At 45.4% G+C, this 13,694-nt stretch overlaps 1 protein-coding gene across 1 annotated transcript in view; it reads right to left on the reverse strand.

The window, feature by feature from the left end:
* Positions 1-13,694, reverse strand: part of MYO16 (myosin XVI) — a 435,943-nt gene that overhangs the window by 39,873 nt on the left and 382,376 nt on the right. The window contains exon 32 of the mRNA XM_064585765.1: positions 1,657-1,815. Within this exon, the coding sequence (XP_064441835.1) occupies positions 1,657-1,815 (159 nt within the window). The remainder of the gene's footprint in view (positions 1-1,656; positions 1,816-13,694) is intronic.

A 13,694-nucleotide genomic window follows, 5' to 3' on the forward strand; every position in this document is an offset into this window, starting at 1 on the left:
ATAACAGCCTTCTGTTGAATTAAGCCTCTAAGTTCTGGGGGCGGTGGGCGGGTGGCCCTAAATTTACAGAGCAGTAGATAACCGACACGATCCAGTCACCATTTTGGATGATGATGAATTAGGGCACAATGAACATTTGCACACGGGTATCCACGTGGGCACAGTCTTCCCTGTTGCCGGTGTAACCTCTCTTCTTTCTCCAGAATTCCAGTAACTTTCTCAACACACCCTTCCTGCCTCTAAACCGTGTTCCGGAATCCCCAATCTTCTCTGGCTTCTTTGTGTTTCATTCTGTAATTTTCTCACTTATCTTCCACTTCCCCAGGTTTTTTTTTTTCTTTTTTAATGACTGCGTCTAATTAACTTTAAACTCATCCTCCATTGTACTTAATTTTATGACTATTTCTCAATTTCAGAATTTTCATTTGACACGTTTTTATAGTTTCCCATTCTGCTGATTCTCATTCTTCCATCTCCTTGGGCATAGTAAACATATTTAGCTTAAACTATGTGCTTTTGAACTCCAATCTTTTGGGCTCCCATGGATGTGTTGCAATGGACTGCTATTTCTGCTTGTTAATTTTTGATCTTGTTTTGTGTCGTCATGTGTCTGGTTTTTTGACTCTGCATTGAATATTGTATTTGAAAAATGGTTTGTTACATCATTTTGAAGCTTCCGATGCTGTAACTGTCCTTTGGGACATACACACACACTTTTCCTCCCAGGTACTTGCAGGCCCTGTCAGTCCTGAAGGACGTCCACCCAGCATCAGGGGTTGAGATGATTCATAGCTGAGCTGTTGTTTCTAGACTGAGAACACCCAGCCCTTAGGAGGGACACTTTAAGGCTCCAACCCATGGCCTTGGAAGACCTGGTCCCCACAGTCCAGGAGGCTATCAGAAGTCCAGTCCGGCTTCGGAGCTGGCTTCTGTGAACTAGAAGAGTGCTCTGAATGTTCCTTGGAGAAAAGCCTAGAACGTAGGCTTCTTTGCTTGGTCCCCACTGCATTGCAAACCCCCTTCCTCAGTCTCTTTCCTGGATCTCATGGTCGTAATAGTTTTCTAGTGCCTTTAATCAGATTAAACAATAATGGAAGTTTTGGCCAGCTTTTCTGGATGTTCTCAAGAAAATCTTCCCAACAGCCATGGGCTGCTTTTATGTGTGAGAGAAATAAGTTATTTGTTTAAGCCACTATTAGATGATTTTTGGATACGCACAGTCTAACCAATTTCTAGATGATACATTCCTTGATACACTCCAATTAACTACTTAATGCCAGTTTGGTATTTACCATAACTTCGATATTATTTTCCCTCCCACTACTCAGGTATGAGAAGAAAAAGGTATCTTTTAAATTAAAAATATTGTTAGAGCAACCCCATCTCCTCCTTCTGTTCTGCATAATCTCATTTTATATTGGTTCCCACATATCAAATAATCCACAACAATCTCTGAAAAGTCAACTAACATCAAATACAACTATAATTCTTTAACCTAACCAATAAAATGCTACAATATACCCTACAGTGAAGTTTATGATCTATGTTCCAGTTTTTAAGCCTACTTCATTTTTATGTTTCAAACCCATTCTCCCTATTAAGTTGAGAGAACTTAATACTTTCATCTGTTTACTTCTGAGTTTAAAAAGCACTTACCATTTGAGACAGAATTCCCATTTTCAGCAGTGATAGCACTCGAGAGTGAATTAGATAATTGAATTCCATGGTTATTTGCATTTCTATCTTGAGTCTCAGATGCAATTTCTGATCTACCAGCATAATCTCGGCCAGTTAGGTTCATGTTAGTCTCAAAACCTAAAATAAATTTTAGAAAGGATTATTCTTTTAGGATAAAATGTACCAAATAATTTAATAAAACAGTAGAAGAAAATAACAAAATTCATCAAATGGAACATTAATTGTATTTGAAATAGTAAATTAATAATCATCCTTAATTAAATTTATAGCCTACAAAATCTTCACCGAATTTTGTCACAACACTCCTAAACATAATGGGAAATACTAAGTGGTGATAATGAATTTCATAATTTCTTATTTTCAAACATATCTATACAGAATTTCTGATGTCAGAGTCTAATAACTTGTCACTAGAGCACCTTCTTGAGAACACTGTTTCCTAAAAAGCACGGAAATAAATTCATGTTTCAGAAGTTTTCTCATTTATTAAATTAATTAGGGCTGAGACAATCCTATAGGCTTGAAAAAAATGAGAAATAGACTTACAGCATCATTACAAAATTTGTTATTATCCATTTAGGAGTATTAAACTTCAAAACCCTACTTCTGCATTCTGTATACTAACATTGCCTAATTGTTCATTGCATGTCCCGTGTTGAGTGCTCGGAGATCGACGAACACAGACGCCATCATCCAAATTATGCTGAAGAGCCAAACGAAGATTTTTTTTAAACTATGTAGTAATAATAAAGTAAAATATAACAAATGCCAGGGTTTGGAGCAATGTCCACTACATTATCCTCAGGCAGGGTCTACAAATGACCAGAGGGTGCAAATCAAGCACAATTGTCCACCATGGCGTCAGGTGTGGCCCTCGTCACCCCTCCCCTCTCCTCTCTTGGAGTCAGGGTCCCTCTCTCGGGCTGGCCAGGTGTGCCTGGGATTGGCTCTTGCTTCCCAGGGATGTTCTGGAGGATTTTTCTTCAATACGGAGGATGTGCATGTTCTTCTGCCCTTTGTTGGTACACAGTAGATTCTGACTGCCTTTAGGTTAGGCCTTTCTGAAGTTTTAGGCTAACAGATTATTCAAAAGGGATAAAAAGCATAATTCGCTTTATTATACTTTACATGTGGCAGAACAGTTTATCTCCAGGGATCCCAAAAGATGGGGTGGGGGGAAGGAGGGGAAAGAGTGGATGGAGGGAGGGAGGAAGCAGGAAGGAAGGGTGGATGGAGGGAGGGACAGAGAAAGGATAGAAGGAGGGAAGAAGGAGGAGGGAAGGATAGAGGGAGAGAGGAAGGGAAGGAAAAGAGGGAGGACGCCAGCCCTCCAAAGCTTGTCTTTCCAGGCTGGTCTTGACACGGTCCTAACTCTTGCCTCTAGACATGATCTCCTCTTGCCCTTGAGCCTTACACTCAATCAGCACTACAGGCAATGGGCATGTATCCAGATGCTCCATACTGACCCGTGTTTCCCTGCTGTGCTGTATGCACTCCCACCAGCTAGAGTGGCCCTGTCCTCACCAGCGGGGCTCGTGGTCAGATGAGCCACAGGGACCTGTCACTTACAAGTGGAGCGTGCAGCCCAGAGAGGAGCCATGTCTGCCCCACAGGAAGGGGTGCTGCCGTCTAGAGCAGGAGGGGCTGGATAGGTAGAATGGACGCAAAATGGACAGGGCTTTGAAAACCAGGTGGGGGCATTGAGATTTCAGCGACCTGGGAGCCACCGCAGCTCCTGGCTCCCTGCACTTACAAGCTGAAAAGCTTTGGCTCAGCCAGCGTGCGTAGGAACAGTGATGAACCGGACAACAGGTGATCGGAAGGAGACATATGAGTTCTTGACAAGGAGCAACTCTGAGCAGGCTGGTGCAGAAAGACTATGTATTTCTTTCGGTTGACTCTAGTTTGCCTTTCATAGACATCTGAAAGTAACACAGGGCTGGCTTTAAAGCTGTCTCAAGACACAGATACTCATCTGCCTCTCTTCGAGCTATTTTTCTCGCTCTTTAATTCAGTTGTTTATTGAATGCCTACGATGTGTTTGCACTCTTCAGGTGCTCCAAGTGCAGTAATGACCATGACAGACGGATGGCCATCGCAGCAAGGAGCTGAGGTTCTGTTCTCGGCGCAAAGGGACCTTACCCAAGGCTGGGAACCAGGGTGTCCCTCACTGGGTAAATGGGGACGGTCCTCTTACCTCTGGTGGGACAAAACTCAATCCTCTGACACACTGTGTAGACTCTTGGTATAAACAAGATGCTAGCTTCCCTCCTAACCAATTTCCAGCTCCTAAACAACTCATATATTTAAAGTCAAAACCTCCAATTTTGCTATTAAGGTTTTAAAAATATTTCCAATCAGCAGGCTACACTGTAGCCAAGGACTGTTTTTAAATGTGTCATGCGAGTTAGGCTGTGATTCTTACATTATCTACTAAAATCTTCTTTATATTTTTATCTTAAAAGTATAGGTCTTCTCAGGGATGGCTCTGGATTGGAATAAGGAAATAAGTCCTTCTTCAAGTAAAACGTAAGAAGTGATGGCCAATCTAATGATATTCATTCACCTTGTTCTGATGATAATTACCATCTCCTGAGTGTTTATGATCCGCCAATCCCCCAGAGCATCTGATTTTGCTCTGGTTTCGTACTTCTGAAGAGCTGTCCCTTTCTCACCCATTTTCGAGATGAGGTCACTGAGGCTTCGGGAGGTTAACCTACGTGCAAACATTTCATAATCAGCCAGTGGCTGCAGCCGGGTTCAGACCAAGGCAACATCCACCCACACTCATTCCTACACTTGGCCCGTCTGCGTAAAACGTTCCGTCATTTCATTTGCTGATCTAAAGAATAATGCAGCTGCTTTTCCGTGGCTTTACTGGATCCCCATGCCTCAGTGGTGATGAACTGGGGACTGGAGGCTGAACATTGTACTCTAGCCACCCAACTAGAGTTGCGACATCGATAGAGACGTCTCTGCTTTAGGGTTCTCCTTCCTCATGAATATCAATTGCGGGGATGGCTCTTGGCTTCCTGAATTCTGGTCAGCTTCTGCTCATTGACAGCCTGGCTGCAAGTGAAATCCAAACATGCCGGAGCGCCTGTGCCCTGACTTGTCAATGCCTCGATTCAGCCACAACGAGGGGCGAATGCAGAAACCCTCCACGGTTTGATTTTGCTCTGAAGGGTCAGGTTAGCCCATAAGCGGGTGCGATGTTCCTCACTGAGTGTGGAACTCGGGCACTGAAGGAATTCCAACTGTAAAAAATCCTGAGGATGCTGGTATTGAGTTGGAGGCAGTCTCAGTTACAACAGCACGCACACGAGATGCGTACTTCATGGAGAGTCCTACAGGGAATGATCCAGAACAAACAAAGTCGTGAGGCCTCTTCATGCCTCCAAGCAGTGGCCGCTGGAATTTTGAGGGGGAAGAAAAGCCCGTCACAGTCACACCAAAGGACAGTATTTGAGAGTCTGAGTGAATCTAAACAAACAAGTAGAGGAGTGTGTGCTGTGAAATCCTGTAGGAAGACCGAAGGCATGTCTGAGTCACTTTGTATCTCCGCGTCTTGTGTAATCAGTGGTTTGTGGAGTTCCGTGGCATCCTTCCCTTGGGTGCTCCACAACACGAGTCGATCTGAATACCTGCGCTGTTTTCTCTCAGCCTGTAAACAGGATTTCTCTGTCACCCCTGCCCAGTGCTGTTTGTACAGGTATGGGAGGAATGAATCACCCTGGGATCTGACTCAAAGATAAAGCCTTGGCCTTTACCCTAGGGTATGATTGTTAAATACAAGTATGCAATGTGGACTCAGTTAAGTTGAATCTTAATCTAGTGGGAGAGTTCTAACAAATCTCTAAATGCGAACACAGGAAGAATTTCAGCTTTGGTGTGTTCTTTTTTTTTTTAAATATATATAACTAAAATATCACACTGGGTGGGTGTGATCCTTTGAAAACTGGTTTTCAATAGAAGGTGATATTGCCCCCCCGCCCCGGGCGGGGGACATTTGGCCATGTCTGGAGCTGTTGCTAGTCCTCACCCGGGAGGAGGGGGTTGCTACTGGTATCTAGTGGGTAGAGGTCGAGGTGCTGTGAGGCCCCAGCAATGCACAGCCAGACCCCGGGATGAGGAATTCCTGCCCAGGATGCCAATGACGCTGAGGCTGAGAAACCTTGTTTTAAAACCTAAGTCAGATCATGTTACGTGCCCACTCAAGTCTCTCCAGTGGTTTCTATTTCATTTGCATTGAGACCCAGAGGCGTCCCGGGGCTGAGACCTTCCATCACCTGATACTCTGCTCGCCTTGGACCTCATTTCCAACTTCCCCCTTGCCACGTGGGCCTGATAGCCCTCCACGAACGCATCCCACTCTCCAGAGAGAGCCCGGAGCTCTGCGTGTCGTTCAGGCTCTGTTCAAATCAGACCACCTTCTAGAGGATGGCACCTCTTTCTGCCGCAGCTCAATTTCTGTCCCCACTCCCTGCTTTAGTCTCCTAGGTGGTCCTTCTGACTGCGGACGTATCACATCCCCATCGTCTGTTTCCCGCGCGCCCCTTCCGGAGTGCGGGCACAAATCAGCGCAAGTGCCACGTGGGAGCTTAGGAAGGTGCCTGCACGCAGTAGGCGCTCAAGAAAATCTTTGTTGAAAGAAAGGGAAAACAGAATAAATAAACGAATCATCACAACCAAACTGCTCTAGAAATTCTTGTTTTCTAACAGGAAACTACATGTTTTGCAATTAACATAGTTGACAATTTTACTCAACTGAAGAATCCATGTGAATGATTATGGAAAAATCTCAGTAACCATTTCTCCTCATTCACAGGAGATTCCTGGAAACATGAAAGGACTTCCACTGCTAACATACCTTTGCGTTTCTAATCTCCACTTATTTAAAATTATAAGGAAAGGAAAACTTCACATTGTGCGAGGTGAAAATTTCCTACATATTCACAGGGCCAGAGCTGTTTGCTTTCCACCTGAGTGTTAACATGAGGGGAAGAAAGGACTTTGGGATATTTGAAATCTATCTCTGACCCACAGTGTGCATTCAGGTTTTCACTGTTGTGCTGCCAATTATCACTGATAAATATTTCTTCCTTGTCCCACCGATATGCACGGTTCATGCATGCTCAGTTTTTAAAAATCTTACTGTACATGGCTTTGCGACCTCTAATCTCAGAAAACTGCAATCAGTTTGACAAGTCTTGGCTCTGGCATCTTGGTGCCTAGAGATGGGCAGAGGTGGGTTGACCAGGAGTCTATCGAGTGATGGTCGTGGACTCCACCCTCACTGGCCAAGGCCACATCCAAGGCCCAAGCGCCAGTCGGTCAATGCTTGCAGAAGACTGCTTCGGTCAATGTGTGCTTTGCTCGTTTCCTCATCTTTAAATAAATGCTCCATTCACTCCCTAAATGTTTGTCATTTTTATTCTTTTTCTTAAAGACACCCCACACCTGCCCCCATGGTGTAAGCTCCAATGTTTGGAAAAAAACGCTGGTCGGGAAAGCCTTTCTGCTCAGAGAGGAGAGGGGAGGAGAGGACGGAGAGGAGAAGAGAAGAGGGGAAGGAAGAGGAGAAGAGCGGAGGTGAGAGAGGAGGGGAGGAGAGGAGGAGGGGAGAGGAGAGGAGAGGGGAGTCTGGCGCCGCCCGCTCTGCCCTGGGAAGTCTGCGCGTCTACAGCTCATGCAGCGCCACCAGAGCGGTGGCTGGCCACTACTTAGGTAAGGGCATAACGTAAAGACTGCATTTTCTAAAATGCTATTGCTCCAGCAAAAACGTGTCCAGCTGGATGAGGCTGGAGGAGAGCTCAGAGACAGGAACAGGGAGCATTTAGACTCAGGCAGAGGCAGGCCTGGGTGGTCAGGGAGGTCCGCGTTACGGGTCTCCTGGAGCTGAGGGACTAAGTCAACACCAGCGAGGCGCCTGGACACAGGACAAGTTTGGGGCTGTGCATGTTGACCTTCAAGTGACAGCCGCATGCCCAAGGGTGAAATTGAGTGGCAATTATTTGAGCCACAGCATCTACTAGGACCGAAAAGAAAGTGTGTGGGAGAGACTCAAGCATCCCTTAGTAGGGAGACCTCTTGCAGGGGAGAGGGGCAGTGGAAGGCGAGGCACAGTGACAGTGGACACAAACAGGCAGGTGTGGGCTCGGAATCGGGGCGGGGGGGCAGCAGGGGAGAGGGAGGCTGACAGCAGAGTGCGCCGAAGAAAGGTCGCAGAGAATGAGTGAGGAATGAACAAAAGAGTGTTTCTTTAAGAAGAATGCTTAAACACATCATTTCTCTCTTGGTTACCTTAACTTGAGATAATTTTAGAGTGTATTTTGGAAACACGGGAGACAGGATCCAGGTTTCATAACGCAGGAGAAAAACAAACTATTGCTGTTTGACTGATTTAATACTGAGAGTGCTATGCAAGGCAGAAAAAATGTGAAAATACATTTTAAACTCATTACTCATGCTGGCTCTAATTCATTCCGCAACTCTATAGGAAAATTCCTCTCCAGGAAGGCTACTGCACGGAGGGAATGCGCTTGTTTTTTCCTCTTTGGCATTAAGGAAAGGTACAAACACTGAGAGACGTGGCTGGCATAGTCCTGCTACTTCTCAAGTTCTTGTTCCTAAAACTTGGGAGTTACAGCGAGACTGTGCTTACAGATAGACATAGATGGTGCATAATTAAATTTGGATGGGATCACTTAGGCCCCAGATCGGCAGCTCGTGTGTGAGTTACAAGGAACAATGTCTCTTACAGCTCTGATTTTTCTAAAATCTTACATTATCGCACGTGAGGAAGAACTACAAATAAGGAGTTAGCACCCCCACGTTGCCCTGCGTTCTGCTATAACAAGCTTCTAGGAAGTGAATTAAACTTTTTAAAAAATACACGCTAGCATTGCCCGAACACAGGGCCTACTGTCTCAGAGAAAGACAGACGTCAGGTGTAAGGATGCACCTAGACCTTGTCTGATCCTAACCTCAAACAAGCAGACAGACACCCCCAGCCCCGTGCAGGCTTGTGACACAAGACATGAGACAGGAGCAGAGGGGGTCTGACTACAGTGCGTCCACTCACACGGAGGGGCGCTCGCTGCGTGTTTTGTACAGCGCACGTCTAACTGACCCCAAGCCATGTGAATCGGACTTCGTCGTCCCTTTGCTTATAGTTGCAGAAATGTATCAAGAGCAGGCTTCAGTGTATAACAGTAGGGGGCCCTGGGGACAGAACACCAGGCTTCCGTGCGATTACCCTTAGGACACAGCCACATCCCACAGTCTGCTTGTATTTCTATAGGAACCCATTACTTAAGAAACAGAAAAAACAGAGCACCTTAGCAATCACAAAGCATGGGTGGGTTGAGAAAACATAACTGCTCAAGGCTACTGACCTTAAAAGGCTAGTGCCAGTCCCCAGCACACCTTCCTACTCTAAAATGACCCTTCAGAAATCGCCACTCTTGAGTACATCAAAATTCCTCTTGAGTTGTGTTTTGGGCGTTCTTCTGCGGCAGGAAGTGCCACCAACACTTATCTTCTGGGTTAAGTGGGGTAGAATGGAAATGCTTCCTTGTCCCCTACTCCTAACTCCTGCTACCCACTCCCCTGCCAAGTGCAAGGAGAGGGTTTGCGCTAGAAACGCCAACTGAATCAGGAAATAGAGTGATATCTTCAACAACATATGTGCCGAGCAGGGGAAGAATGTATTGATAGTAAAGCTAAAAAATGACTGTCAGTATAAATAAGGTTTTTAGAACCCAAAAAATGCACAGAAAATTATGTTGTGCCAATTTTCTTTTAAATTTAACTAACTGGATCCTTTTGTGCCCATCTATTCTGTCCCTGCCATAATGGGAAACAAATCACGCCAATTCCTTCCCTCTCCGCGTACTCGGGGAGCTCGCCTCTCCTATAATTAGCTGGACATGCAACATCTAAACACCACGCCGGCCTGGCTCGGAGACCCATTCCTCATGTATAATTTCATAGGTCATGTGGTTATTTATATTGCTGTTATTTTTACATTTCCTGAGTGCCAGGTGGTAATGTAAATCCAGGAGTCGTGGAATGCAGAGCCTGCGAGGCGGCTCAGGCAGCCTGGGCAGCTTTCGTTTGGGTGAATGGGTCCTCCCCGCTTTCTCCAGAAAGCAAAAGTGAGGAGGATAATCCTCTGCTCTCTGATGGGGAAGCTGTAGTATTTGCAACACCTGCGTGGCGTCACGGACGGTGAGCTAGCGATGCCTAGCATCTCAAGACCAACACAGAGGAGCTCCACGTACCTGCACCAGGGCACGCATCCTTCCTTACATAAATGACCAGTACCCACCCCCCAGATCCTAGAGAGCCTGAAAGGGCATTTATTTATTTATTTTTCATGAGCATTATACTGAGCCTATTTTGTTTCTTGGCATTTGGTCACTTTTATGTATAGCTAGTAATTGAGTCCCTCTTGGCTTTTTAATAGATGATTTGCTTTAAGAATAACTACTTTGGTCCTTAAGAAAAATATGATCTATGTTGCTCCATTTCAGGGATATTAGCTTGCATTCAGCCTTAGCCACGATGCTCTAGTCCCTTCCCCCCCCCTCCGCCCCCCCACCCGATCTCCTCCGCATACACCTTTAGCACAACCAGAGGTTTGCTGATTCACACACAGGTCCCACAGGACAGGAAAACTCTAGCTGTGAACACTAATTTCACTGGTGTGGTTGCAGCAGGTGAGAGAGAACGACTAAAATCATCGAAAGTTAAAAAAAAAAATTGGCAGTGATGTATGCGGAGTCTTTTCAAAATCTTTGTTCAGGAGGAATCACAAAATGTACCCACCTCAGATACTAATAACCAGAAGGGCACAGGCGGGGGCCAAAAGAAGAGGCACCAACCATATACCTTAAGCCTGTTGTGTTAACATCTAACTGGGGAGAAACTGGACAGGCCTGGGGCCAGGACACCCAGGTGGAGGGTGGGGGGTGCTCTCGGGACCCCGCAGGCCCCGAACAGTAGTCATGTCCAGCTCCTACTGGGACATTTCAATATTTTAACAGCAATAGGGTGGTCCCCCGCTCATCTCTCGAGGAACAATCCCACCTGAGAGCCAGTAACTCTGAGGCCTTCAGTAACAAATTAAAAATATCTATATAGGGGCGCCTGGGTGGCACAGTCGGTTGAGCGTCTGACTCTCAGTTTCAGCTCAGGTCACGATCTCAGGGTCGTGGGATCGAGCCCTGCGTCAGGGTTCCTGCTCAGTGCGGGGTCTGTTTGTCTCTCTCCCTCTGCTCCTACCCCCCATTTGTGCTCTCTTTCTCTCTAAAAAATAAATAAATAAAACCTTTTTAAAAAATGAAATAAAAAAATAGAAGTATCTATATAGATTTAAATTCTTGTCAAAATTCTTGATGAGCCACATGGACTGTGTTTTTGGTAGCTTCTGGGATTGCATCCTTTACCAAGGGCAGGCTGGTTGGTGCTACTAATTCCTTGTGCCTCCAAATCATATGTGCATGTGAGGGCATTTCCCTTGAGCTGCCGCAGCGACATATCACAGTGCTGACATCAGGTACTCGGAAGGGAGGAGCACCTGGGACCCCGTGGGGCGAGGCTGAACCTGCATCTCAAAAGGATGCTCATTTCATCCACTACAGAAGAAAGAAACCACTAAATGGCCAACCACCATACACCCTGCAACTAAGCATCTCTCGTTAATCATTTTTTTAAAAGATTTTATTTATTCATTTGACAGAGAGAGACACAGCAAGAGAGGGAACACAAGCAGGGGGAGTGGGAGAGGGAGAAGCAGGGTTCCCGCGGAGCAGGGACCCCAACACGCAGCTCGATCCCAGGACCCTGGGATCATGACCTGAGCCGAAGGCAGATGCTTAACGACTGAGCCACCCTGGCGCCCCTCATTAATCATTGTTAAAGTGTGTATGTTTCCATTTAAATGAATATAGAAAAATCAAAGAGAGACATCTGTCCTTTCCACATACCGTAATGGAGTTACTCCAAAATACAACTTGATTATGTCACCATGCCTTGTGCAAAACCCTATAATCATAGTGCAGGATGGAGCACAGACTGGTCCCTAGCATGGGGACCAGGGTCCTCCCGCCCTGGTTCTTTCTCTCCTCGTGTTTGGTCTCAAATCCCACCTTCTAGACCAGTGTTCCAAAGGATATATTTACAGGCTGGAAAATCAGTTTAGTGGGTCATGATAAGCATTTAAAGATGAAGGAGAATAGAACCAAATGAATAAAAACGCAGGATTTCACAAGCTTTGAGGCTAAGCAGTGTTTTGTGACACCCAAATCGTGTCTTCATGCAAACTGTCTCTCACCGCCTGGATACACTGGAGTTTTCATGTTTCCCTGCTGTGAGCTGCTTCTGAACAGACCCCACATTTTATTTTAAAAATCCATACCTCTTGGTACAATGTCTGGCACAAAACAGATCCTTGCTGCATTTTTAGAATAAACAAAAAAAATGAGTGAAGCTTGCCCTTTTTACTTGATCTTTCTAAACCTCTTTGAAAACATCAGGCAAACAGCAGTACAAAATATTGCTAGTTGAACCGTCTTGCCTGGAGTTAACCTCTAATTTTTCTTTTTTTCTTTAAGATTTTATTTATTTATTTTAGAGACAGAGCACAAGAGGCGGGAGCGGGAGAGGGAGAAGCAGACTCCCTGCTGAGCAGGGAGCCCGATGCGGGACTCGATCCCGGGACTCCAGGATCATGACCTGAGCCGAACGCAGTTGCTTAACCAACTGAGCCACCCAGGCGTCCCTCTAATTTTTCTTAAGTCCTGAGAAGAACTGCACGTCTTGGGGCCATGTCATAGAATGATTTTATTATCTGGAGGAAAAAAAAAAAAAAGGAACATTTCTCCTAAAATCATTACAAAGGGTTCCTAGGATGGATTCAATCCTCACAGCAGTGAAAATGCTCTCTGATTGGCAGCTGAACCACATTGCTGGGTCTTCTAATAATCATCAGATCAGAAAGGCGTTTTTATGATCCCTCATCACCAAACATGAGCTCAGTGCCTCTGTCCCGTGTCGCTCCTCAGCCTCTGGAAATTAGACACAATTCCAAGGCTCCATAAGTGAACGAGGGAGACCCCCTCCCTGCACACCACAACTACACCAGTGAATTAATGTTAACAATTAGAGTTTTACTGTCTTGTATGACACGCAGGTGATTCAATAAACCTCTAGTTGTGCTCAGGTGTATGTGGAGGCGATCAGGGGTGGCCAGAAGGCACTGGAACAACACGGTAAGCCTGGAATGCAAGCTAATGTCCCTGAAATGGGGCAATGTAGATTATGTGTTTCAGGAGTTATTTTTAAAGCAATTTATCTATTAAAAAATCCAAAAAGGACTCTCTTACTAGCTATATAGAAAAGTAGTTAAATACCAAGAAACGAAATTGAGTCAATCCAATTCTCAAGAAAATAAAATACATAAATAAGTACGCTTTTGCTCTAGAGGATCTGGGGCTGGGCACTGGTTGCTTCCCTAAGAAAGGACATGCAAGTGGGTGGAAATACATGGGTGCGCGCCACCCCCCCCCCCCCCCCCGCTTTAAGTCAGGTGTTTGTACCTTGATGTGTCCCCTCCATCCTGCTGTGAAATCTAGCCTGGCCCCATTGGCTGGTAATCTCACCTGAGAACAGTTTAAGCAAATGTAGCTCCAGCAAACGGAGGTGACGTCAGAAGGTAATTTAATAGCTGGGAGCTTTGGTTCCCTTTTCAGTAACATGGAAATGCCTTTGTAGGGCTCGTGGCTTTCCCCCACTGCTTTGCCCACATCTTCTCTCTCACACTTACTTCTTCGTGGATTGTCCATCTTTACACATCAAAGAACAATTAAACCAAAATCCCAGATGCGCACATTTGACTGGGAAATACCCCCCTGTACCCAGTGTGTATATATGTCAGTTCTTCCATTCTTTAGAAGGAAATTTTCCTTTGAAAAATTAGGTTTGATGATGAG

This window comes from Mirounga angustirostris, unplaced genomic scaffold (genome assembly GCF_029215605.1).
Source record: "Mirounga angustirostris isolate CCGP_5_RB_7025 unplaced genomic scaffold, mMirAng1.0.hap1 SCAF_3, whole genome shotgun sequence".
In the NCBI taxonomy this organism is placed as follows: Eukaryota; Metazoa; Chordata; class Mammalia; order Carnivora; family Phocidae; genus Mirounga; species Mirounga angustirostris.